The 27,973-nt window shown below is 34.7% G+C and overlaps 3 protein-coding genes across 3 annotated transcripts; 2 read left to right on the forward strand and 1 right to left on the reverse strand.

Moving 5' to 3' along the window:
- Window positions 1-828: 828 nt before the first annotated feature.
- Window positions 829-6,191, forward strand: LOC133200952 (D-aspartate oxidase-like). The gene is made up of 11 exons (XM_061336765.1): window positions 829-890; window positions 2,022-2,219; window positions 2,373-2,484; window positions 2,602-2,681; window positions 3,114-3,179; window positions 3,331-3,385; window positions 3,477-3,578; window positions 3,673-3,749; window positions 4,810-4,927; window positions 5,672-5,764; window positions 5,866-6,191. Exons 2-11 carry the CDS (start codon window positions 2,026-2,028, stop codon window positions 5,977-5,979), a joined length of 1,011 nt encoding a protein of 336 aa, XP_061192749.1. The 5' UTR covers window positions 829-890; window positions 2,022-2,025; the 3' UTR covers window positions 5,980-6,191.
- Window positions 6,192-13,789: 7,598 nt separating this feature from the next.
- LOC133200857 (uncharacterized) lies at window positions 13,790-14,449 on the reverse strand. Its single transcript, XM_061336670.1, has one exon. The coding sequence runs from the start codon at window positions 14,447-14,449 to the stop codon at window positions 13,790-13,792; it is 660 nt and encodes a 219-aa protein (XP_061192654.1).
- A 1,475-nt stretch (window positions 14,450-15,924) lies between these two features.
- Window positions 15,925-27,805, forward strand: LOC133200790 (digestive cysteine proteinase 1-like). The gene is made up of 10 exons (XM_061336588.1): window positions 15,925-15,977; window positions 17,834-17,986; window positions 19,458-19,609; window positions 19,804-20,047; window positions 20,629-20,824; window positions 21,485-21,678; window positions 22,709-22,800; window positions 24,615-24,776; window positions 25,444-25,630; window positions 25,937-27,805. The coding sequence occupies exons 1-10, from the start codon at window positions 15,932-15,934 to the stop codon at window positions 26,119-26,121; spliced, it is 1,611 nt and encodes a 536-aa protein (XP_061192572.1). The 5' UTR covers window positions 15,925-15,931; the 3' UTR covers window positions 26,122-27,805.
- The last annotated feature ends 168 nt before the right edge of the window (window positions 27,806-27,973 follow it).

The raw sequence follows: 27,973 nt of genomic DNA on the forward strand, positions 1-27,973 counted from the left end.
GAAGAACAAAATTAACTGATCTGAATAAAAAGAGAAGTAGAACAAATCTTAATAAGTTCAAGGTAGGCAATCAGAAAAAAAGGAAGAAAGAAACACACCCCCTTTTAGGACATGCATGTATATTTAGTCCATGCGCGGATCTAGAGGGGGGGTTGCGGGGTCAGGAACCCCCCCCCCTGGAATTTGCAGAGTTATAAAAAGTATATACTGAAGCAAATAAAAAATGACTTTGGACCCCCCCCCCCCCCCCAGAAAACCCCACTATCACCACCACGAAATAGGTGCTTTTCACGTTTGGAAAATGGATTTTTTTTTTTTTTTTTTGCCTGTCAAGAAATTTTCTGGGAATATTATGTTTGGGATGGGAATATAGGTTTTTTGTTTTTGTTTTTGTTTTTTTGTTTTTTTTTTTTTTTTTTTTTTTGCTTGTCAAGAATTTTTTGAGTTAGATTTTTTTTTTGACTGGGATGGACGCCCCTGGAAAAAAAATCCTTGATCCGCGCCTGTAGTTTATGTATATACATGTATCATGAGAACAGTCTGATTAAAATCAAACCTTCCACTAGCTCCTTTGTTGTGATGGTTTCACGAGTGACAAACAATTTACGAAGAGCGAGATGAAAGGTCTTATTTTAATTAGATTGTCATGAGAAGTGTTCGTTGAAAAAAAAGAAAATAAAACATTAGCATATCTCCTAGATAATTCAGTTTTGATGATTCATCCTTAGATCCTTCGATCTTTGTATTAATAAAAATTAGATAATATTGAGTGGTTAACATTTTTTAAGCCGGGAACTTCAGAGAATTTCAATTTTAAAACACTCAGACCTCACCGTAGATAAACAAATTACCTTTCTCATGACCCACTTTGTTTAATTTTGTATCTAAAGGTATGTCAATGGTGTTTAAAATGCAATGTAATCAAAACTTTTTAGTGAATTGATGAAAAAAAATTAAATGAATATTTTTAAATTATCTTTATTGAAAGTTTGGTTCTTTGGGTAATCGTAGGTCGTTCGGCGTTCCAGTTAATGTTAGCCTTTCCATATGGAGCACAGTTTGTGTCTTCTGTACCTTATTTTGATCTGAATAATAGTTCGCCCCAATTCAGTTCAAGTTGTTCCAATATGATTTCGCTAGATCACCTGCATATATGTATGGTGTTAATGTCTATTGCCTTATTCAATACTCAAGAGCATGCTCTAAGTACGATCAACATTTAAACCGAGGCAGGCTACTGACAGATAAGTTGATGTTACAGGAATTTTAACAACCCTGTTTAAAGTCAGCATTTCGTAAATTTTATGGACGATATAATGACCTTGTTAGCAAATATAACCACTGGGTCGTACTTTGTTTGAAATGTTTCATATCAATTCTTAGGCCTCGTTTCTTATACTAAATTTGACTACAGAATATTCCGTTTATATATGCTCAATACACAGGGCACACAGCGGATGTGTCCGGTCGACAGGGGATATTTACTCCTCCTAGACACCTGATCTCCAGTAGTTCTTGTTTTATGCCCTGTTGACAGACTTGTACAATTTGTATTTTTTTTTCCCTAAGATCAATCACTGCATGTTCATTTTTCACCTTGTTCATATGAAATATCATCCAAATAAAACATATATTTATAAAAGCGTTGGAAATTCATAATTTTTTAAATTTGAAATCTGTATAATATAGAATCTACCCCTCAAAGTTGCTGCTATTATTTGCCCTGCACTACTATTAGGTGTATATATCAGTCATTATAATTGAGAAAATAGCACTTTAATTGAGTTAACCCCAAATCTTGACGGACGAGATTTCTTGGTATAAACAAGTTTAAAAATTAAAACATACAAAACAGATTACATGTAATATCTTAAACCTTTATTGCTGTCTCTGTCTGTTTGTTTGTTTTCCCTTAATCTGGATAGGATTTCATTCTGAATAACATTTACTAAATAGTCACAAATATAAACTAAAAATCTTTGTTTTTACCTTATAAATATGTGTGGTCTATTTAATTTAAGTGAAATGACAAAAACCCGCGTCTGTGTGGTAGGGGCGGGGGTAGTTGGCCTGTCCAGCGCCGTGCGGATCCAGAACGAATTGCCGGACTGTGATGTCACAATAATTGCTGACCGGTTCAGTCCGGACACAACTTCAGATGGATCAGGTGGATTCTGGTTGCCACATCTGGTGGGAGGGGACAATCAGGAATTGGTCGCGTTAGAATCTTATTTATCCACTTTTAATATTTCAAATTCTTGCCTATCTTTACATGTATATAATTGTCTTCTTCGCTTATAAATGCCAACTTCAATATGTAAAAGATATTGTTTTTGTAACTTTTTATTGCTTTTCTGATTCCTACTGTATAGGAAATGCGGTTGTGATACTTGGGATTACCTGTTACATCTAGCAACATCGCCTCTGGCTAGTCGCCTCGGGGCACAGCTGGTCTCGGGTTACTCTTTCTTCGCAGAAACACAGGTAGACCAGAAAATCTCATTCATGTTATGAAACTTTATTATTGTCCAAAGAAAATATATATACACAATTAAAAGAACGTTTGTCTATTGTTTGCCATGTTGTTTTGTATTGAAATAGTGTCCAGGATGGCGGCGCCAGGTCTTAGGATATCATGAGTTGGACAACAAAGAGCTTAAACTTCTTTTCCCCAAGGCCAGGTAAAATCGCAAACTTTCCATGACAGTTTCTTGATTTCGAGCGTACAGTTTTATGTGCATTCAATTTTTTTATTGTCTATATGGCGTTACTTCCTGATTGGATACCAATCTGCTGTTTTCCTATGTCTACTTCTTAAGAGGGCTGGGTGGTCGTGGCCATTTTTAGACTATATTGATCTCCTTTAGAAGAAGAGCTCCATATAAAGATGTACTAAAAAGATCAAATTTTAAAACTAAAATGTATGAATTTTTTCTTTGCCAAATGATAGTTGACAGCTTAAGATATCATATCTAAACAAATAAGTTATATCTAATGGTTAATTTGTTGACCCCCCAGCCTCCTTAATTGTTTTCTGATTGGTCACATTTGCCGCCCTGGGATTGGTCAGATTTCTTGCTTACTTATAGGTTGTAGCTGTCTCTCTGTTGTAGGTTTGGCGTGTTTTACACCACGGTGATGATCAATGTCAAGGCCTATCTGTCTTGGCTGATGTCAAGGTCAGTATAATAAAACAGTATTAGTTACAAACAAGAAATAATCAGTTAAGTACAAAATATCTAGTTAATTTATTTAGTCAAGGTATTGTGAATGAGTCGTACTTTGTATAAGTCGATTTGATTATGCATTTGATCTATGCTTCATTTCCAGATTCAAAAATAGCAATGGCACGGCCATACATAGACGAGTGGACAGTTTGGATAAGGTAAGTACATGTATATACCAGTATAAGTATTTTTTTCTCGTTTTCTCGACTTTTATGTGTATTTTATTAATGCTCCAACGATCTTGAGTAGCTGCTGTCAGATTATGACGTGATAGTGAATGCTTCAGGGATTGGTTCAAGGACACTAGTCAAAGATGATGACGTCATTCCAATCCGTGGCCAAGTCACCAGGGTAATGACATAGTTTTGATTTCCTTCTCTGTTCTCATTCGTGGTAAAAATATATAAGGTAAATATTATGCATACCTTTTTATTTTTATTCTCAGATTAAAGCCCCGTGGGTGAAGCATTTTATGACGTACGAAGGAACGAATGCACATTGTGAAAAATACATTTTACCTGGGTAAACTTATACATAGTCATATACTTTTATGGTTCAGTATTTTGTTTGAAGCATAATGAAAACATTCCTGTAACATTTATTTGCAAATTTTACGAACCGGATTGGGTAGTGCTTTACTGAATATTAACTTGATATTCTTATAGTTTTGCCACCGACAATGCATTTGATTAATTAACCCAGACGCAGATTCAGGATTTTTTTCCTGGGGGAGCATCCCGTCCCCCTCCAAAAAAGTCCAACCCAGAAAATTGTTGACGAGCCAAAACAAAAATTCCTAAACTACTTTCCCACACGTAAAATTCCAGGGGGAGGGGTCTGGACTCCAATATCATGCTGAAAAAAGATAGGGATGGCAGAAACAATGACCAATGTCTAAAATATTGAAAATTACTTTCATTATAGCAAAAGGTTATATATGACAAATGCACGACATTTCATAAAAGATTTTCCAAAGCAATTGCGGAAAGTACATGTTTAAATAGGATTGAATTGAAATTGTCAACATACTCCATATTGAGTACTGTGAATTCTTTAGATGATACATATTAAAGTGGGAGTTGAGTTGAGTATAGTAGTCTGATTTTTACATTGGCATCGAATAAATTTTTACCCAGCGATGTTTTAACAGCCCCCCCCCCCCATCTCGATATACCGTGTCTTCGTTTACCCGCCATAATATTATCTGCATTGAAAATCTATATATCCTGTATGAAGCATAATACGTATACATCGACAGAATTGCTAAATACATGTATTTAGGCAATTGTTCCATTAGCGCCCATTTTATGGCGTGTTCGATTATCCATTGTTATGGTGTGTTCGATTATCCATTGTTTATGGTGTGCTCGATTATCCATTGTTTATGGTGTGCTCGATTATCCATTGTTTATGGTGTGTTCGATTATCCATTGTTTATAGTGTGTTCGATTATCCATTGTTATGGTGTTTTTGATTATCTATTGTTATGATGTGTTCGATTATCCATTGTTATGGTGTGTTCGATTATCCATTGTTTATGGTGTGTTTGATTATCCATTGTTATGGTTTCTCGATTATCTAGGGCCGATGCTGTCGTACTTGGCGGAACTGGTCAGACTGGAGACTGGAACACAAAAATTGATGACGTTGATCGCAAAGCAATTTGGGAGGGATGTCTGGAATTAGTACCTAGTCTGAAGGTATCAAAATAACGAGATGAAAATTTTAAAAATGGTTACCGCAGTCCGCTACATTTATATTTCATTGATTATGTAATGTCTTTAATCCTTTCTGCTTTAAAGCTCTCTCTCTCTCTCTCTGATGACTATCGTGACTTTAGTTTACGGGATTCTTGATACAAATGACTGATTGCTATGTCTTGGCCCAAGCGTCAAGAAACATTTTAGACCTTTTATTTGTCCAAAATTCTGCATATATAGCGCCGAAATAGCTGCAGAACTGTAGCTGGCTGGTCTGGAAAAAAAATCGGGATGGACGACCAGAGAGCTACAGTGCCACCCATAGAAGATAGTGTATATTTATTGCGCGCAAGAGAGCGTTCCTCAATCCCATTTTTTTCAGACAAGCGAAGTATAGGCGACGACCGTTTCACTAACAGTCGTAGACTGTAAACGAAGACAAACTTGAACATAGCACGTAAGTGCGTTTCACTTAGAGTTGTTAGTGAGACGGTCGCCTGGTACTTGGTGTGAGATTTGAATCAGCTGGTAATGAGGACAGCATCTCCCGGGCCCAGAAAGCTGGCCACATTTGTTTCGAAAAACGAACACACAATCAAAGAGTCTAACACAACATCAGGCGTTGGTGTAATGTAAAGACTGTGCGGATCATGTCCTCTAACATATTCACTATTGTCAAATTAAGATCCAAAAGTTTCGATTGAAGATAATGCATAACTATATTGAATGTTATTCTCTGAGCAGGACGCAGAGATAGTCCAACACTGGGTCGGATTACGCCCCCACCGAGGTTCCGGGGTACGTTTGGAATCTCAAAGGCTCTCGACAGGAAAAATGGTAAGTATGGTTTGTAAATGATATTACACATAGCATTAATTTACACCTGACGTAGATAACCATATGTACAATCCCTGATATACCATAATTTTATTTGGTAGATTGTACATAACTACGGACACGGGGGATCGGGTGTGACGTTACATTGGGGATGTGCAGGACAAGTCGTCAAAGAAATACGGACAGTGCTTACACAGACCCCAGCTAAGCTGTAGGAAAACGAAATATTTATTACAGATCACCAGGAGGCCGTGAAGATATGTGATAAAGAAGTTTTCAATGGAGATGCGGAAAATATGTCTGTATAAATACATGTAGCACCGATAAATCTAGTGTATTGTTTGAAACTTGATTATAGGTGTGTGTGTTATGTAAATTCTAAACAGAAAATGACTGGAGTTATTTCTTTAAAGAACAATGATTTATTAAAATTGTAAGTGCGCTATTTAATAAAGAGTTTTTTAAAAAAAAAAAAAACTATTTTTGTTTTTGTCTATTAAGAAATAGAGGTACTGGTAGATTATTAGAGTTTGGACTTTCTTTTTTGATTTTCAGACATCATTTACCTTTAAATAGCCTAATATTGTTTCAAATATGCGCGGTTGGCTCATGCTTTGTAATTCTAAGTTCAGCATTTGCACAAGGAAATAAGTTTCCGTAGGGCACATGTAGCAAGGAGTTTTCAATGTTGTTTTCAATCCCGGAATGAAACTTATTTCCTTGTGCAAGAGACGCAATGTGCTTTTTGAGTGATCATTCATATCTGCATGTGTCTTTGCACACAGGTGACAAACTTCTCGCCTTTATGGTCATTAACTTCTTCCTCTTGATGAATGGACCAGGAATCCATATTTTAAAAAGGAAAACGGATTGAAACATAGAAAAAGTCCTTCAGTTGAAACCCCTTTGGTGCCAAACTTTTAAACCCCGTTAGGAACATCTGAATTTGGCCACAAAAGAAGATGGGTGAACATGACGAGCGAAAAGCCTATAGTGTGACAAACATGAAAGTGAAAAATTGAATTTCAATTATATCAAAATTTTCCTTGATATTTCATCTAACATTAAAATTATAATACTTTATGTAAAATCTCTACAATTTGCAAAAATCTCACAAAAATTTAAATTATTTGCTTATGAAATATTATACACACACTAAAGAGGGCAAAAAGAGTCATTTTCTCATACTATAACACTATTTTTCGATATGAGTGGGTCTTCGCTCCATTTTTTGGAAAGTTAATCCTCGAAGTTTGCATAAAAATATACATTTTTTGGTTTCCAAAAATATAGAGCAAAGACCCACTTTACCTAAAAAATATACTTTTGACATATCATTCGCATCTTTTCGAGAAATACTTGAAGTCCATTAAGTCAAGGGTCATATTACAAACATGATTTAAATGCCAATATTCATCAGGACTTGTGTAGTCTAGTGGTTAGCGTGCTGGTCTCGAAAGAAAATGATACTCAGGATTTTTATTCCTAGGGTTCGAACCCCACGAATACCACATTATTTTTTAAATAAAAGAATAAATTTTGCCGAGAAAATTTTCATCAGAAAAGTTTTGTTTATCATAATTTCATAAATTTTAATAATGAGAACTTTACTCTAAATCCTGAATTCACAAATTGAACATGAATTTTATATATCTGAAGCTATAGGCTTTCTGCGCGCTGTGTTCGCCCATCTCCTTTATATTTCTTACAGAAATAAAGGTTGTTATAAGTAAAAAAAAATGTCTTCGAATGATATATTTTTTCTTAACCTTTATTTATCATCCTTAAATAGGTCTTTAAACCTCCGTTTTTTTTTTTTTTGTTTGTTTGTTTTTTTTTTTTTTTGGGGGGGGGGGGGGGTTGCTATTAAAGAGCACAGAATGTCGGCAAAACCACAAGTTTTCCCAGTCTGCTGAACTGTCCAGAGGTGTTAGCAAAATCCGTAACGCTTTCAGTGGCGTATATTCCTTTCTGTTCATGTGTAGGCTAATTAAAGTCACTTCAAGTGCGAAGTGTCAGTATGAGAAGAGTTCAATCCATCTTGAGGGGCGGGAGGGGGGAGGGGGATGTCACCCATCGAATAAAAAATCGGGGGAAAAAATGCAATTTTATATTATGAAAAGAGCTTATTTAGGTTCGCTATTTATATTATTCTGGTCTAAGTATCAAATAAAAAGAAATGTTGTTTGCCTTGAAATTTTCTGTGAACTTGAAACAATCATGATAATGATTAGTAATAAAAACATATTTTGGGGCAATAATGAAGATAGAATTGTCGTGCATGATCACTTAATAAAATTGTGCAATTTTAATCCTGTACAATTCAACCCTTTACAGTGCGTAGGTAATATGGAAACTTCCTTTTTTGAATAATCCTATTTCAAACAATACTTTGTTTTTTGTTTTCCCAATAACACAAAAACATATCCCGTAAATAATTTCTTATTTCATTGTTGAATAAGTAAAATGCAATTTGCTAAGAACACTTTTTAGCAATTGACATCAAACAAAATCATGGTCAAGTGTTATGATCATCTGTTCCCAATTTTCAACCATACTGCAGTATACATATTTAATTTTTTGCAACTTGAAAAAATGATGTGTAGGCTTTTTGCCTTTATGGAGTGTTCGCCAATGACGTTACTTTGTGTTTCCCGCAGCGTAACATGGACTTTGTAGTTATACTCGATAAAGGGGGTGCCCATTTTGTTAAAGCAATACCTCCAAAACCCCTGAATAAAATTGAATGGAACTTTCACAAAATTGCATATACATACTTTGAAGAAATATACTAGCACAAATCGCTTAACTTATGTAACAGATTGTTTTATTTATTTCCGGTGTTGAGTAGTATTTCTCCCTTAACCAGCTACCCCTCCGGAAATTGCACTCTAGACCCTAGAGTAGGATTTTCCCCCGAGGGGAAACTCCACATCAGAGCCAAATTTCCCTCGCTTTCTTTCTCAGAGTGGGTTTCCACTTTGTTATAGAGTCAATGTAAACCACAGCCAAAATATTTTTATTTAAAAAAAAAGATAAACGACAAACTGATTTTTAAATGGTAAATGTGTGTTTCTCCAATTATGTACTGTTCAATTGTAGTAAGAATTTTTTAAGCATATATTTCAAATAATGGCGGCTCAACCCGAATATCTAGCTTTCAAAAGAAATGTAAAACTCCTCAGATTCGATGTCTTAACACCTCTAATGGCAGTACTTGTATGTGTCATATTTTAATGTTCATTATATCAAGGCTATCTAAAGTTAAAAGATTCAATTTGTTTTCAAAGAAAGTCATTTATGTATAACCAGATATTTATCTCGTTAAAGGGATATAATTATCCAGTTACAACGAGTAGGTAGTTATCTCGTTTTATATATTAATTTCATGTAAATTAATTGAATCTGATTCGTCGAGAAATATTTTTTAATAACACTATATATTACCCACTGAATGATGAAGCCACGCCCTCCAGCGTAGCGACAATTAACACTGCTTGACGACGGGTGATATTCCAAAAGTCGAATGTAGTGTGAAATATAAAAATATATAGTTCTAATCATTGAGTCTCAACCCAAAACTTGAACTCATGGGAAATTGTAAAAATTGTAACTTAAAAAATCGTAAGACTCGATGTCTCAACACCCTCTCTCAGTTCAGCGGGACGTGTTTGCTCACGAATTCTACAGTATATCAGGACACCTTTGTTGATTTGATAATTGTTTGCCCTCTATAGGCCCGGTATTTCATTTATGGATCCATCATTTTTATAAAGAGTGAGTGAGAAAATTCTTAAATTCATGTTATTGATAAGTTCCACATACCATTTTGTGAGTATTTGAATGGAGTAGTTCTTCAAAGAAAATAAAAAGCCAAAACCAAAAACAATACAAGAAATACTGCTTTTGCAAGCCGAAGCGTAAGTGTGTCTCCTCGACCCCAACGATGTAACATTGGATTTGAAAGCAGAGACCATATACTCTTTTAAAAGATTTGCCAAAATCCAAATATTTAGAAATAAATGACCCTTTTTAGTTCCATGGCAACGGCAGCTATTTCGGGTATTTAAACATCAGAATTTTGGAGAGACCCTTAATATTGTGTACATGTTATGTACATGAAGTTTGAGAATATGATTTCTTTCGTTTGAGGAAGGAATTAGACAGAAATCAATTTCTACCTGTTGTTTATAATAAACCACTTGTTCGGAATTACAATGTTTTCATTCGAATACCTGGTTAATATCACGTGGTTCTCTAAAATGGTCTCGTTGGCGATGCTATATAAGAGGTAAATAAGTGTTTATTTACTAGTTTAGGACGACACGTACAGAACAACAAAAGTTTAAAATTTATTTATATTATTTATTTAATCCAACTTTATGATATACATGTCATTGCTATGTTCAAATAGTGCATGTTATTGTTTATTCTGCTTTCATTTGAAAGTAATGAATGGATTTAAAGTAGAATACAATTGGAGGGAAACAATCCATTTGAAATAAAATTCCTTTCTGTTTCTATGGATACAGTAAAAATTGTCTGACCGATTACATTGTTCCAATTTTTCCAGAAACCAGTTTGACTAGATGAAAAGAATAAGATTTTAATGCTTTAAAAAATGGTTGGACGGTTGCTGTGAAAAATGCGATTTAAAATTTTCATTCTTCGTATGTGTCAATACATCTGTTCATCTTTCTAAAGAAAGGAGACTTGTAACAATGTTTTGCCCGCATCCCCCTCATAATATTAGTACAGCCATTATATTTTATTCGGGGGGGGGGGGGGGTGGTGGCTCTAGGGGAAATCGCAATCTATAACTACTACACAGAGTAGGATTTCCCCGGGAAATTCAAAATTGAATCTGGTGTGGAATTTCCGTAGGTGAAATCCCACTCTAGAGCCATTCTTCTGTGGGGAAATCCACCTCTCTAGAACCTATTTTCCGGGGGAGGGGGGGGGGATTTTAATGGGGGAAATCCTACTCTACAAGACCGGTAACAAAAAATATTTTTAAAAGTTTCTTTGCAATAGTCCAATAATATCTTGTATTCTCATCAATGTAGCAGTTTCTTTTCTTTTTGATTTGTTTGAGAGATTATTGGTAGGAGTACAGAGCAGCTTGTTGGTTTTTTGTCAGCTGTTGACAGATCCCCGGGATCTGAAATGATAAGACTTTGTTATGTTTTTGGATGTGTCAGACTCTGTGGTAGCTTTTATTTCGAGTTCAAATGGATTTATCATATCAACGTAGAAATGAAAATAAATATTGTTAATTGATTAAACGTCGTCTGAAATCTGCAATAAGAACTGATTGTAAAGCCAACCCTACTAACGAGAGTACTAGTATTCTCTAAATCAGGTGATACCAGTACTTTATCAAAATCATTATGGATACCTTATTTTTTTTCTTATTGATATATTCTGTTTATCATGTGTGAAATTAAAAGGAACAAAAGTCATATTATATCTGATTTATTGAATTAAATCATCACTTCACAAACTTAATTAAGAAACAACAAACTTAATTAGCAAACAACAAACTTAATTAACAAACAACAAATATAATTAACAAAAACATAAGGATTTCTTTACAGTTATGTACATACTGGGTTGTCATAGGAACCAAAATCTTTTAAAATGATGAACTATGACACATTAAAACACTACACTGAAAATAAAACTTTGAAATGAATTCTGTAAAATGGATAGTATTCCTAAAATAATTCAATTATTTTAATTCAATCACCTAACATTTCAAGGAGGGGGAGAGGGAGGGGACAGTTTCTTTCTTTCTCACTCTAGTCAAAGAAAAGTTTTTATTCCCCCAGAACACTGAAACAAATCATTTTTTTTTTTAAATTACACTATTATTATTATTTCAATAATGGTCCCTGCATATAAGTTCCATGACTTCCTGTATCCTCATGACTGTAGCGGTTTGAATATACAGTGTAATTTTTCTTGTTTGAGAGATTGTTGGTAGGAGTACAGAGCAGCTTGATGGTTCCCTGTCACCTGTTGACAGATCCCCAGAATCTGCCAAGATATGTCTCTTTCGTGTATCTTTACATATATCCCCTGATCGTGGTGGACCAGGTTCTGTAGATTATCTACAGCTGTTTGTGCTCTCAGTGGGTCTACCTGTCTGTAACACAAGATCTCTAACATGTGTAACAGAACATAGAGTGGGATATATTTTGCAGAGGATCCAAACTGTAACCCCAGACTGTTGTTCTGGCACTAATTCATTGATGTAACAGATTTCATTTTCAAGAAAAAATCCCATGCCACAGCACGTCTCATCTTTGTAGACCAGGACTGTCCCCATAAAGACTCATGAAACATGGATTCACTAAAGATGTACCTTTCTGCATTTAAAGTTCCATTTGAGATATACATTACATGTGGCTGTGCTAACTTGACCTTCGTCATTTCTATAACTGATATAGCTTCCTTGTATCTAAGTGTCTTGTAGTAAAACATAGCAATATATAACATATCAGAAATGCACCCAAACTTGGCTGCTAATTTCATCATATAACTGGATGTTTTATTAGCCATATACACCTGTTTGTTTACAACTGAACTGGTATTTATCTTGAATGGTGCAAAAAAGGTTAAATAGTTGTATAATATAAAAGCAGTGTTCCGGGGTACAGTGGCTGTAAGTTTCTGAGAACCTGGTACTTAGTCAGGGGTGAAAAAACTGCGAACGATAGTATTGTTCTCCCGCCTACCTCCAAGTCAATTTTCAAAAGTTAAGATATTCGAATAATTTTTAATATTTATATTGATATTTATATGAATTCTCATAAAACATTACTTCTTTTGGAAAACAACAAGTGATAACTCTAAACTTTTGGTAAAACTCGTGTTTTTCACTATAGAAATCAACGGAAAACGGAAAATATTTTTAAAACATCTCCCCCCCCCCCCCCATGAAACAAAAATTCCTTTTTACGGGTAATATGGACTGTCATTTCACAAATTCATATCAAAGCTTTTTGTGTTTCACGGGGGGGGGGGGAACATATGTTTATACACAAAAAACGACAAAAATGCTTATTTTTTCAGCAATTTCCAAGTGCTTTACAACTGAAACATTATATTTTACTAATATATATGCTTAATTTTATATGCATAAAACATAAGAAAAAGATTTAAACATTTATTCATACCCAAGACTATTTCAGAATATGATGATGCCTTATAGCCCGATTTCAATGGAAAATATCGTCTACCCCCCCTTATTTCAAGAGCTGGAATTAGGGATATTTTACTATTTAGCACTGGAACTAAAATAATCAATCAATTACAATTGAACTGTTCTTTGTATTAAACAAAGATTTTATGGCCAAATTGTCATCAATATTGAATTAAATGGTTGTAAAATGTAGGCGGGAATCGGGAGTTACCGTGCGTAGTTCTTATCAACTTTTCTACAGCACTAAAGAACCTAACACATTGATGTAGGTATGTTGCTGGTACCATATCCCTATACAACTCCAGAAATAGATTTAGTTCAAAGAAAGCCAGGTTGGAGATATCATAATTAGCTCATGTAAACCAAAAAACTGTCTGGAAATTTGAAGGACACTTATAACAATAGACCTGATAGATAGACAATAAAACAGCAATGCTATTCCCATCTCATACAATTCATGAAGCCTTATGAATAAATTATATTGTGCTTCACCATGGATGTTACTCAGAAACATGTTGTTTTCAGGAATAAAGAAGTTTGGACATACCCCCTCATACACCCATTTAAGGATAAGTTTAAAACAGACCCAGAAACACTCCAGGATATTTTGTGGAAACCAATGAGATATTGTGTTTTGTTGAATCATCCAGAAAACTGCTGTCTTCATGTGATAGGAACACAGTAATTTATCCACATCACTTAATCCATGATTAATAGACTCCCTTAGGAACAATTTAAGCAAACCATAGGTTAAGAATTGGCAAATGGTTCATTGAGTAGACAAGTTTTTGTTCTGCTAAAGAGAAGGAAATTCTCCATTATTTGTCTGCGTGTTTTCCTAGTTTGTGTCCTATTGCTACAAAGTGGCATCCATTTCTGACTATATCATCAATAATATACGACGGGGGCCATGAGTGACATCTGTCTATCCATTTGGAGGCAGGAGGTGGCCAAAAATCACAGACAAAACACTGGGCTGTGTCATATTCTTCTCCCCCTAAAACACCACTACCACACGGACCATGTTCTTTAGAATCAGGCAAAGGTGCTGAACATGTGACCTGTCTGTATTTGGAACTGGATATATAGAGTCTGTCATTTATTCTCATACATGCATACTTTAAACATTCCCTGTCTGTTGGTGTCAGTAATTCAAGTAAAGCAAATCCTGGTGGGCTCTCTGTACAATAACAGAGAAACAGTATTTTTCTACTTAAGTCATAATTCTGAGCCTGGTCTAAATCCCAGATCACGGTGTGGTCATTTGGCCAGTACATTAAGTCCACATCTGATCCCTTCAGCCTGAATCCTTCTCTGCGACTCCCACTGGTCATTACCATGTCTTTTTGTCTTGTATTTATCACTTGATTTATCATCATTTCCTCGAAGTCCTTCACCTCTCTCCTCATGATCACATCCTGTGAGGACCCCACTGTGAAATACAGTCCCACAAACACAGTCTCTGACAGATACTGCATACGGAAGTCCCTGTACAAAACATGATAAATACCCTGTATATGTAAAAATATATGTAAAAAATGTAATATTTCATTATCAATGAGTCCGAGTTATATGAAGTTGTGTAATTTTCTAGGCCAAAATCATACATCATTTTTATGTTCCAACGCCTCACTAATTACACGTCCATGACTGCCATTTGATCATAGAATGCATTGTAATATTAACATATTTTGGACAAACATGAAAATAGAATTGTCATGATCACTTAATAACATTTTGCAATTTTAATCCTGTATAATTCAACCATTTACAGTGCGTAGGTAATATGGAAACTTCCTATTTAAAATAATCCGATTTCAAACAGTTAATACTTTGTTTTAGGTTTTCCCAATAACACAAAAACATAATTCCCGTAAACAATTTCTTATTTCATTGTTGAATAAGTAAAATGCAATTTGCTAAGAACACTTTTTTCGCATTTGACGTAAAACAAAATCATGATCAAGTTTTATGACCATCTTTTCCCCATTTCAACAATACTGCAGTATACATATCTATGTAATACATGCTGTTCGGATTTGATATAATTATATATATATATATATATATATATATATATATATATATATATATATATATATATATATATATATATATATATATATATATATATATATATATATATAGCCCCCTTTCCTGGATAAAATAGCACAAAAAAGTACAGTCTGTAACTGAGTGAATTGTCATTTATTGAAAATGACAATGAATATCAACAATACAATAAACTGCAGCTTGAGACAATGATATGTAGGCTACAGCCTTTTTTGCCTATATATGGAATATACGCCAATGGCTTTTAAAAAGACTATTGCACTAAATTTGAAGTTAATACATTCTTAAAACCCGTGCCCATGTTGTTCAAATGGCCCCTAAGATTTCATTAGCAAAGAACAGGCCCGTAGGAAGCAATTTCAGTTTTGGGGGGCACAGCCATACATTTTCAGCTGAGAGGGCACTATCGACTACCAAAAATTCTTTGACAAGCAAAAAAAAAAAAAAAAAAAAAAAAATCTCAGACGTTTTTATTGAGTTGAGGAGGGCACATGCGTATAGTAGGTATGTTTTCTATATAGTAATCTAGTAATCTATATATCGGCAAAATTATTGGGGGGGCACGGCCCCGTGCCCCCCCCCCCCGGTTCCTACGGCCATGAAGAATCTTTACAAGCATACTTTCCTCATGCGACAAACCTCCGCTTCGGAGTTGAAACTCCCTATGTGTGTCCCTTTTAGTTTAGACGGTGTTTTTTGGCTTGTCAATCTGATTAAAATCAGATCCTTATCCGCTCACATAGATCGCTACACACTTGTGTGTGATCTGATGTCAATATTATTCCCCTCCCCCTTCTCGAAAAACGCGCGCTAAAAAAGTATCCAAAAATAACGTGTCACGTTACCTGGTCACGTGACCTATATCACATGAATCTGTGCATATCGAGATGGCGGTCGGTAGGAACGTATTTGCAGTTCTTTTGGTGAAAACAGGTTTGCCAATATTTATTTTGTTGAGAGACTTACAGATAGCAATTGCTCATATATTAATTGAACTTTTCAAGCCATATTTTACTCTTTTTATATCTATCTGACAAGATGCTCACATGAAATAATCTAGCCTTTGACAACACCTGTTAGTCAGATTCAGAGATGGGGACCTCTCGCTAAGATCAGGATGTAATATCCCCTTTTGGATATATTGTATCCCAAATGGGGGAGGTGTGGTCCCAACCTGTTTGTCAGTCATGCTTACACAACTGTAAAAGGTTCAAGATAATGAAATGCAGATTTTTTTTAACTATAGGAGATGTGTGTATGCCTAGCAGTTAATTGAGTTTTGTACAAGATGCCATCTATTTACTCCATGTACTATAGAAGTCTTTTAACTTACAGTATTATAAGACAGTAATGTGAATGCATACATGTAATTGTGAAGTCCAAATTGTCAATTTTATTTGTTAAACTTGGAAGTGTGAAAATTCATATTTAAAACATTTTCCAATGACTGACATTGGCTAGTTAGAATTTAAAGCATTATTAGACACAGACTTCATGAAGTTGAATTGATAAAAACTTGGTTCTAAATCAGATTTTCATTGGGATGATAGTGTAATTCCGTAAAACAGATTAGAAGTGAAGTATACTTAGTATACGATGTTGAAATGGGTTGACTAGGCCGTGTAATTCATCATGTGACTATGAGCAGAACTCTATGGCAACATCTTACAAGTCTTAGTCATTTCACTAAGGGGAGAAAATATGCTGACATTAAATTTATTGTTATCTTTTTATCTGGAAAATCTGAGTAATGCATCAAGTCTTTTCACAACATTATTTTTCTAAGATGGTGCAGGTCTCATGAAATCACAGTTGCTTGAATATAATTTTAAAAATATTATCAGAGCCAAAACTTATTTAAGCAAGAAGCCTATGAGCCATCACACTCACCCGTTTCCTTTGTTTCCTACATATTTCTATGTTGAACTTTGATTGCACTTTGTGGCTCACCCTACTCCAGGGGTCATGATATGAAGGAAAAAATGAATCTACACTATATACTGAAGCTTTTTATATATATATATATATATTATAAGTTTATCTTTTGGCTCAATGGTTCTTGAGCATAAGATTTTCAATGATTTTCCTATATATTCATCTATAAGACTTTTGGCCCCATCCTATCCCCTGGATCTGGATTTGAACAGTTTTGAATTCACACCATGCAATGAAGCTTTCACATAAGTTTCAAATCTTCTGGTTGAGTTGTTCTTCAGAAGAAGATTCTTAAAGATTTTTTTTCTATATTTTCCCTTGTAAAAACTTTTTTGGGTCACCTATAGTGGCCCCACCCTTATCTTGGGGGTCATGATTTGAATTTACACTATGCAAGGAACTTTTTTTTAGTTTAGTGGTTCTTGTGAAGAAGATTTTTGAAGGATGTCACTTGTCTAAATTTTCACTAATTCCTAATAATCTTCTTTTGAAAGAGAGCATGGCCTTTCATTTCTACTCTACCCAAAGATGCTTTGTGGCAAGTTATTTGAAATTGGCCTGGTGATTCTCTTTAAGAATTGAAAATGTGAAAAGTTTATGGGCATACAGGTAGACGCTAGACAAAATGTGATCAGAAAATTTCACTTGAATTTTTCAACCCAGGTGAGCTAAAATGCTTTATTTCCCACCTTTGTGTGTTATTTTAAATCTTTTTTTTTTAAAAATAGGTTATTAGAAACTTCATTTTTAGGTCATTTATTCCTTTTTGGTCAGAACAAGTCCTGGAATTTCCTGATTCTATACATTTTACCTTCCATGTTTTTAATCGTATAATTGTTCATGTTGATTTCCAGTGTTAGCAGCCTCCCTGACTAAGGATGCCCCAACCTGGGGGGATTCCTACTCAGTGGATGGGGTTCTACAACTGCCCTATGCTGAGCTGAAGGAGCCATTCAGAGCTTACTATGACGCAAAGAACAACCAAAGCCGCATTGACTACTACAATGGTAAGGCACCGATTTATCCTCTAAATACAAACAAGACAGACACCAGTACCAAAGAGACTAAACTCCTTTATTAGTAAATGGTTGAGTATTTATTGTTTAATAAATTTTTTTTCCACTTTTAAACAGTTGACTTTGGTGAAATGTTATTATAATGTGTTGTTACACTACCCATTATATTATAAGTAGGGATGTCAACGAATAGTCGATTATTCGACCATCAGTTGAATGGACCGACGATCGCATAATGAAACGACATTCGAATATTATTAATAAATAGATACAATAAAAGAGTGATAACGAGAGGGAATTCTGATCTCAAAATAGAGAAACTGTCTTTCCTCAGAGGCAGTCGATGATTTTTCACAACAAAAACGGTTGACTTTCTATGTACATATAGAAAGTACTGTCAGTAATTAAATAATTATACGTACTTCACTAACGTGAGAATTGTTTGTCAATGACTGTCTGTGTTGTTTTCTGTAATAAATTATCCATCAATATACTGGGCTTTATTTGTAAAATTTTTAATTGGTCTTGATCTTATACCATGTACCAGTTATATTTTGTTATTTTAAGATTGTTCAAATGCAAGGAACACACAAACTCGTGACATGTTTTAACATTTCAACAATTATTAAAACAATTCGCTTACATTTTAATGACATCTTGATAGTCGGAACAGCCAAAAACTCATTAATCAGTATCTAACTGTTTAAAAGTATCACAGGCACCTGATGTTTGGATAGTGTGAGATTACACCCCACCCCACCCCGATTATTTTCAAAATAAGCTTTAAAAAATTTGCTATAATTTTGATGTTACTTTTTAAATAGGTTTAAGTAAAAGGGTTTTTGAGTTATAAATACGTCATGTACCAAAGAAGTTTGAAATAAAATTTTATTTTCAGAAAACGTTCCGAATATTCGACTATCGTTCGAATAATGCAATCGAATAATCGACTAAGGAAAATAAATATTTTGACATCCTTAATTATAAGTGTTTATATTTGATGGAGACAAGAACTAAAGTGTCAAAAATGTTGTAAAATTCCTGTTTATTTAGTTAAAAGGTTATTTGAATTTGATCTACTTGTGACCATACAGACCTGGTCAGGTAATTGGTTAACCTCAGCCTTTGACCTCGGTCAACCAATACCTGACCAAGTCCAAATTCAAGTAATTGTATAGTACCATATATGTGGAAAATACACATTATCAACAGATTAAGTGATATAGATCAGTGGGTTATTTTTGACAGATTTATTGATTTAGTATCAGTGAGTTATTTTTTTGGACTGATATAGTATCAGTGGGTTATTTTTGACAGATTTAGTATCAATGGGTTATTTTTGACAGATTTAGTATCAATGGGTTATTTTTGACAGATTTAGTATCAGTAGGTTATTTTTGACAGATTTAGTATCAATGGGTTATTTTTGACAGATTTAGTATCAGTAGGTTATTTTTGACAGATTTAGTGATCACTATGCAGCTACAGACTCAGAATATCAGCATCAAAATAGCATACATGACAACAGAAACAGTGACCAACCAAAAAACATGTTTCCTTGTCAACGGGAGCTCTCCCATTCAAGCTGTCCTCCCAGATTTGTCAGACTTTAAGGTCAGTATAAAACAGGCCTAGCTTAAGTTAAAAACAAGGTGAAATTCATTAATTAAAAAATATTTTAAGGATGGAAATCTCAAATTGTAGAAAATTTGTTAGAATAAATTACTATGATGATAATATTTTCAAAAAACAAAATTAATATAAACAACTTCAAAAATTTACATATAAAGCTATTAATTCTTGTACAGAATGTAGGACAAGATACAATTGGTGCAACCACTACAGATAAATGGGTCAAGGTCACAAACCACGGAAAGAAGAAGAGCACGTATACTATGTGGGTGGACTCTGCTACTAACGCCCCGGTACGGTACGAAATGATGGGGTACGACTCACTTCTAGGATCTCATTATGACAAATATTATCTGGACTACTCCAACTTTAAAAACGAGACGTCTTTCAATGCCACAGTGTTTAACTACACTTCATTTGGTAAGGATTAAGGGACTCGGTTTGTCATGATTTCTTTGATCTGAGGTGGTTTATATCTGACTTACTGTGTACACGGATATTTTCGCCCAGTGATATTTTTACCATTTCACATGGTAAACAATTTTACCCCATTTTAAATTCGCCCAGTCATAGTTCTGTTTAAGAAATTATATTGTGTTCTTTGAATTCACCCCATTTTAAATTCACCCAACTTTGAGTTGGGCAAAAGGTTCAAAAATAAAAGTGGGGCAAAAATTTCCCTGTATACAGTAATTCTACCTGTATTGATTTTTAAAAATTGGAATTTGATCATTCGTGATATTTCATTTTGCAATTTTTTTCTTGTAGTATTTGTAATTTTTTCAAAGTGATACAACATTTGAATCAGTATTTTAATATCTATTATCACTTAAAATTATGTATTTAACCTAGGTAAAATAATACAGTTGCATGTGCATTAAATTTAAAAGGTGCTGAAAAAGATTGGTTAGAGACATTCTTTTTTTTTTTTTGACTGTCCCTACAATGTGATCTTAAGAAATTTTTATAAATTGGTCAATGTGTCCCCCTCTGTCCCTCAGGTCTCTCCTGCTCTGGATTCCCCGGTCCAGGTTTCTCTGAGAGGAAGGTCCTGATGAACCCAATGGTAGAGTATATACATAACTACGACAACCATGTGGAGGAAATGTTCATCAAACACAAACAGAAGCATGCCCCAAAGTATAGCAGCATCAAGGAACATGCTCAGAGACAGCATATCTTCAGACAAAATGTCAGGTATGTGGAGTTGTAGTATGATAGATGACAGGTTTACTGGTTTGTTGTTTACAGGTTTACTGAGTTTTTGTATACAGTTTTACTGGGATGTTTATAGTTTTACTGGGTAATTGTTAATAGGTTTACTTGGTTGTTGTTTACAGGTTTACTGGCTTGTAGTTTACTGGTTTTCTGTGTTATTATTTACAGGTTTACTTGGTGTTATTTACAGGTTTACTTGGATTTTGTTTTCAGGTTTACTGGGTTGTTGTTTACAGGTTTACTGGGTCATTATTTACAGGTTTACTGGGTTGTTGTAAAAGGTTTACTGGGTTGTTGTTTACTAGGTTTACTGGGTAATTGTTTACAGGTTAACTGTGTTGTGATTTAGTTTACTAGGTTGTTGTTTTAAGGTGTACTGGATTATTGTTTACAGGTTTACTGGGTCATTGTTTACAGGTTTACTGGGTCATTGTTTACAGGTTTACTGGGTAATTGTTTACTTGGATGTTGTTTACAGGTTTACTGGATTATTGTTTACAGGTTTACTGGATCATTGTTTACAGGTTTACTGGGTTGTTGTTTACAGGTTTACTGGGTTGTTGTTTACAGGTTTACTGGGTTGTTGTTAACAGGTTTACTGGGTTGTTGTTAACAGGTTTACTGGGTTGTTGTTTACAGGTTTATTCATTCTAAGAATCGAGCAGCCCTGGGCTTTAGCTTGGCAGTGAACCACCTGGCCGATAAATCAAAGGAGGAAATCCAGTTAATGAACGGATATCGCTACACTCCCGGGCACCACGGGGGACTGGCCTTTGATACATCTAAATATAGCGTGAAGGACATACCAGATACAATGGATTGGAGGTTACATGGTAAGATGTGCTGTGATGAAAAATACAGGTACTGTCCTTATTGCAGGGTATTAAGAACCCTCTCTACACTGCACACTAAAGAGTTCTGATTCTGTGGTATTTTTCTGCAGTTAGAGTAATCTGCCCTTAGATCTGAATACAAATAAATTGAAATCTTCAGTGTATTACTCAATCTGTAATCAAGAATTCTTAACATTTTAAAAGGCTAAGATAAATTAACTGGACACTTCATTTGCATATATTTTATCCACTGATGTAAACAACAGTGATTTCTGTTCATTGAAACTTTGCTGTCTTTGAACATTTTTCCTGGGGGTAAATGTGATGTACCATATATTGAAAATTCAATAGATAAGCTTAATATTTACACATGTATACAGTATAATTTTCTCAGTGTCCAAAAAACATTTTGCACTGGTGTAGAGAGGGTCATTAAAGCAAAAAGACTGGGGGTAGTACTGTTTTGCACAATTATTTACTGTTAATGTATATACATGTATCATATCAATTAAAAGCTTGTGTTTAAAAATTAAATGAAGCCAATCAGCTTAAATAAGCACATGCATAGAAAAAAAATGTTTCTTATTCATATTTGGAAGAATACTTTGATTCTATTTTTAGTTTCATTTTCCTCAACAGCAGATTATAAAAGGATAATTATTTATATCAAATAATGTGTAAGGTATGATAGATAAAGCTGCCAGAATTTGTCAGATTCTCTTAAATGTAAATCCAGTTAAATGTGTGAATACATTTTCTAACTGAAATTATATCTTATCTAAAATTATAAAAACAGACAAATTAAAGGACTTTGTATTGCTGACTTTTCATTGCATTTATTATACAATGTATATACATATCTGGAGTTTAACAAATTTAGGGAGATACATGTACTAGGTATTTTATGTTTTTGCACTCAGATGGTCTTGTACAATTATGTGAAAATAAAGTTTTCACACCAAAAAAAAAATGATTTGCAGCATATTTATCCACAGAACTTTAACTGCATCTCTTCTCTGTACTGAATCAGGGGCTGTAACTCCAGTAAAAGATCAGGCAGTCTGTGGATCATGTTGGAGTTTTGGGACAACAGGAACAATAGAAGGGGCATACTTCCTTAAGGTAAGAGTGTGACCTGGCTGGGGGTTGGGGTTGGGTAGGTTAACTATCTGAAGAACACACATACTCTTGGGTGTGTGTGTTCATAATGTATACTGGCTATTGCATGTCGTGGGTACCAATTTTGTATTAGAAAACAAGTTTTAACCTTTTCTGTACGATAGGTATAGCCCTTCTGCATTTTAATTAGTTCATTTGCATAGAAACGTCTATACTGGTACTTAGCCTTAACTCACTTGTGTTACAATTTTTAGCTCACCTCAACGAAATTGGGGGAGCTTATGTAATACCCTCGGCATTGGCGTCCCAGGCTAAAGTTTTTGGAGCAGTTTTCTTTTCAAGTACTTCTATGCCCTATATCAATCAGAGATGCATGGAGGATGCTTCTAGTGTGTTTCAGTGTACCAGTCAAGGTTTCAGATGCTGCAGTTTCAGCTAAAGAACATGAAGAATGACCAGGTTAAAGTTTTTGGAGCAGGTCTCATTTCCAAATAAGTATAGACCCTATATTGACCAAACTTGCATGGATGATACATCTAAGAATGCACACTACTAGACTTGCTTCAGATGCTGGATCTGACCTATATTTTCCGGATGAGTGACCAGGTTAAAGTTTTTGGAGCAGGTCTCATTTCCAAATAAGTATAGACCCTATATTGACCAAACTTGCATGGATGATACATCTAAGAATGCACACTACTAGACTTGCTTCAGATGCTGGATCTGACCTATATTTTCCGGATGAGTGACCAGGTTAAAGTTTTTGGAGCAGGTCTCATTTCCAAGTAAATATAAGCCCTATAGTGACCAAACTTGCATGGATGATACGTCTAAGGATGCACACTACTGAACTTGCTTCGGATGCTGGATCTGACCTACATTTTCCGGATGAGTGACCAGGTTAAAGTTTTTGGAGCAGATCTCATTTCGAAGTAACTATAAGCTCTATATTGACCAAACTTGCATGGATGATACATCTAAGGATGCACACCACTGGACTTGCTTCAGATGCTGGATCTGACCTATATTTTCTGGATGAGTGACCAGGTTAAGTTTTTGGAGCAGATCTTATTTCCAAGTAATTATAAGCCCTATATTGACCAAACTTGTATGGATGATACATCTAAGGATGCACACCACTGGACTTGCTTCAGATGCTGGATCTGACCTATATTTTCCGGATGAGTGACCAGGTTAAAGTTTTTGGAGCAGATCTCATTTTGAAGTAACTATAAGCTCTATATTGACCAAACTTGCATGGATGATACATCTAAGGATGCACACCACTGGACTTGCTTCAGATGCTGGATCTGACCTACATTTTCTGGATGAGTGACCAGGTTGAAGTTTTTGGAGCAGATCTCATTTCGAAGTAACTGTAAGCCCTATATTGACCAAACTTGCATGGATGATACATCTAAGGATGCATACCACTGGACTTGCTTCAGATGCTGGATCTGACCTACATTTTCCGGATGAGTGACCAGGTTAAAGTTTTTGGAGCAGATCTCATTTCCAAGTAACTATAAGGCCTATCTGAACCAAACTTGCATGGATGATGCATCAAGGGATGAACACTCTCAAACTTGCTTCAGATGTTGGATTTGACTTGCATTTTCTGGATGATTGACTAGTTTTAAATTTTTAGATAAGTCCTTTCCCAAGCAGCAAGCCATATCAGACCAAAATTGCATAAATGTTGCATCTAGGGATGCACACTAATAGATTATTAGTTGTTTAGTGTGGGACTTTGCCTTACTTAAAGACAACATTCGTTGAGGTGAGCTCTGTAATCTCTGATTACCTATGTTTTACAGACTGGTAACCTGGTGAGGTTGTCACAGCAACAGCTGATGGACTGTTCCTGGGGGGAGGGGAATAATGCATGTGACGGCGGGGAGGATTTCCGAGCTTACGACTGGATCATGAAGAACGGAGGTCTGACTTCAGAGGAACTGTATGGACCTTACCTGGCACAGGTAAAACACTCAGGTGTCAAATCTGCCTCAAATATTAATTGACATGGAGTGATTGCTGTGAATGTTATTTGATTGATTGTATATTGTTTAACACCGAGTCGGCAATATTTCAGCCATGTTTTGGCAGATAATTTTGTTTAAATGACTGGCTTTTGATGATGAGTTAACTTTGTTTTCTATAGCATAAAGCTTATTTTCATCACAGACCTCCCATTAAATTTGCCAAAGAGAATGAACATTCTCATGAGATATTTCAGATCGGTGTAAGGAATTTTGAATAAAGTAATTTCATGTTGAAGTGCCATTTTTGCAGCACTTTACAAATTCTGTACTTCAGGACTGAGTGAATGATTTAAGAATTTGTTTAGGCCAGATCCATTAAGATGACAATTAATTCAAAGGAATTTATTTCTCATATTTGAGAAACCTGTAGGTTCCTTTCATTAACTAAATCTTGTTCTTAACCTTGTCAAATGTTTTGTATGTTGTGCTAAACACATTAACAAATAGATACTCAGTAAATTAATATATTTTTTTAATCAGAAGTTGATCCATGTAGCAAAGTTCAGCAATCCAAAAATACTCATGTGGTCCTGTCAGATTCCATTCTTGGGATTAAATTCACGTTTTAAAACTTTAAATTCTGCCTGCATTTTTCTAACTGTAGGACGGCATGTGTAACAAAACAATCACCCCTGTTGCCAAGTTAAAGAATTATGTGAATGTGACAAGCGGAGATCTTCAGGCCCTGAAGTTTGCTATCGCTCACCAAGGCCCAATCTCTGTCGCTATTGATGCCTCCCATCTCTCTCTATCCTTCTACGCTAACGGGGTCTACTACGAGCCACAGTGTGGTATGTATTCCATTTATGTTATCTTACTATGTTTGTTTTCTTCCTTTTTTGCAAAAAGCTATAGTGTTTTGTTTATAATTACTGTCTTTCTTTTCTGTAAATGGGTAGTTAAATATTTATGGTCTGACCATCAGTTATAAAAGTAAATCAAACAAATAAAAAGAAACTGTCTGGAAACCAGCAGTTGAATAGCCTTTGTTCCTTGAAGCTTAATGTACCCTGGTTTTCCTGTTATAATGAAAAGGATTTAGATGCTATATGCAAACTTGCTATCCAAGTACTCTAGTATTGTTTCGTTTATTTTAGGTAACAAACCTGATGACCTTGACCATTCCGTTTTGGCTGTGGGATACGGAGTGATGAACGGACAAGCTTATTGGCTGATCAAGAATTCCTGGTCCACGTACTGGGGTAATGATGGCTATGTACTGATGTCGCAAAAAGATAACAATTGTGGTGTGGCCACGGATCCAACATTTGTCCTCATGTAAAACATCTACAAGTCAGAATTCTCTTACTGACAATACGTGCCAAAGTATGCCAGGCAGATTAATTTTGTTACATGTATTGCACTCTAATTTATAATGGGAACTTACAAGTTCAAGGTTATTTAATAAATCTAAATCTACATGTACATCATTTACAATAGGGTGACACTTTAAAGTTAGATTCAGGAATGTTATTGTTTTCTATAAATTTTTATATTATGTACAAGCCCCTTAACTTTAAATATTGTTGATATATTACTGTAAATGTATTATATTAAGCATGTACAATATTTGGCGGAAATTGATTTTTGGACAAATTTGCATAGATTTGATTTAGCGCATTTCTTGAAGTTCTTATTTATGAATATAAGTGCAAGACATTTAGCGTTGTACTTGAATTAGCGGAAGTTGCTTTCCGCCAAAGGCGTTAAAAAGAATACACAGCCAAATATAATACGTTTACAGTATATTTACCGTGTACAATGGTTTTTCAACAAGTACGCATGAATTGCTGAATGTGTGTAACATACTAGTAGACATTTATATACAAAATATTTAGCTGTAGTATATACTTTATTTGGTGGATAGTGCTTTTCTTGAAAGGGGCTAAATAGAATACACCCCCAAATGTTATATGTTTACAGTAACCTATTGTTTCATCATTCCAGGCTGTAGGCTTATATATTACATGTATACAAAATACTACATATAGTTTGTGTGAATGTTTAACTGTAAGGATCTTTATGCAGTTAATATATTTTGTATAAGTGCCATGATTTCTATATTTTTATCAGATTGTGCTTTACCTACTGGACCTGATCTACTTACTGTCCTCTCATTGTATTACACATTCTCTTCATAAACTTAATTCTGCTAATCTTGTATGTGTTCTTTGATGATTGCTCAATTAAACAATCATTTATATCGATGTAGATTTATATTACAAGTCAACACATTCAATGTTGATTGGTGTCTGTATTCGATCCCACCTTCTCAGGCCTTTCTGACTTGCAGAAATGTAGGCATCCATGACAATGCTCCTTTTATTAAACATTGAAATAGATGTAGGGAGACTTCTTATCTTTGGAGTCTGGAGTTTATAATGCTACAGAAGGGACAATGAAGTCTATCTATCAAATTCTTAATAATAAGGAAGTGACTTCAGTTTTTATGACATTTTAACACACAACGATATAAATACATTGGTGTTTTTTTTCCCCGAGCTTGGCGGAAAGGTCTGAGAAGATGCAATTGGTCTGAGTTATTTGTACAGTTTACGATTGTGATAAAATTATTTTAAGGACATACGCAACGTAGTTTGAACTTTATTGTCTTTTTCCCTGGAGTTGAAGAGTTCCAATACTTAAAGGAACTGTGTGCTACATTTTTATGTCTATATATGCTGCTGTACACTTCTTTCAAAACAAGTTTGGAGAAACAGAACATTTAGAATATATGTTTAGTATTTTTTGTATATTTTTCTTTGAATTATAAAAGAATTTTCATCAATTGATATCTTTTCAAAACCCCTGGTAATGCATGCTGAATTTTTGTCTACAAACATCTAATGGCATTATAATCTTAAATTAAGAATATCTTGAAAAATTATGTGTAGGCAAGGTATGTTGCGTATGTCCTTAAGGATTTTCTGTAAAATAAATATTGACAATAAACAGTAATCAATCAGTGAAGCTGTTAAATTCTCTGGAAATTGTGTAATCACTGGTATTTTGATCACTTTACACCGTGGCAGAGTGACAACATAATAATCAGCATTTGACTTATCATGCAGTGTAACAAATATTGACTTACGTGGCTTGTTCAACATTTTCGCTTCATGCCATTGTTGTCTTAT

This window comes from Saccostrea echinata, unplaced genomic scaffold, assembly GCF_033153115.1.
Source record: "Saccostrea echinata isolate AGI-Se365-2 ecotype Australia unplaced genomic scaffold, CSIRO_AGI_Sech_v1 ptg000041l, whole genome shotgun sequence".
NCBI classification, from domain to species: Eukaryota; Metazoa; Mollusca; class Bivalvia; order Ostreida; family Ostreidae; genus Saccostrea; species Saccostrea echinata.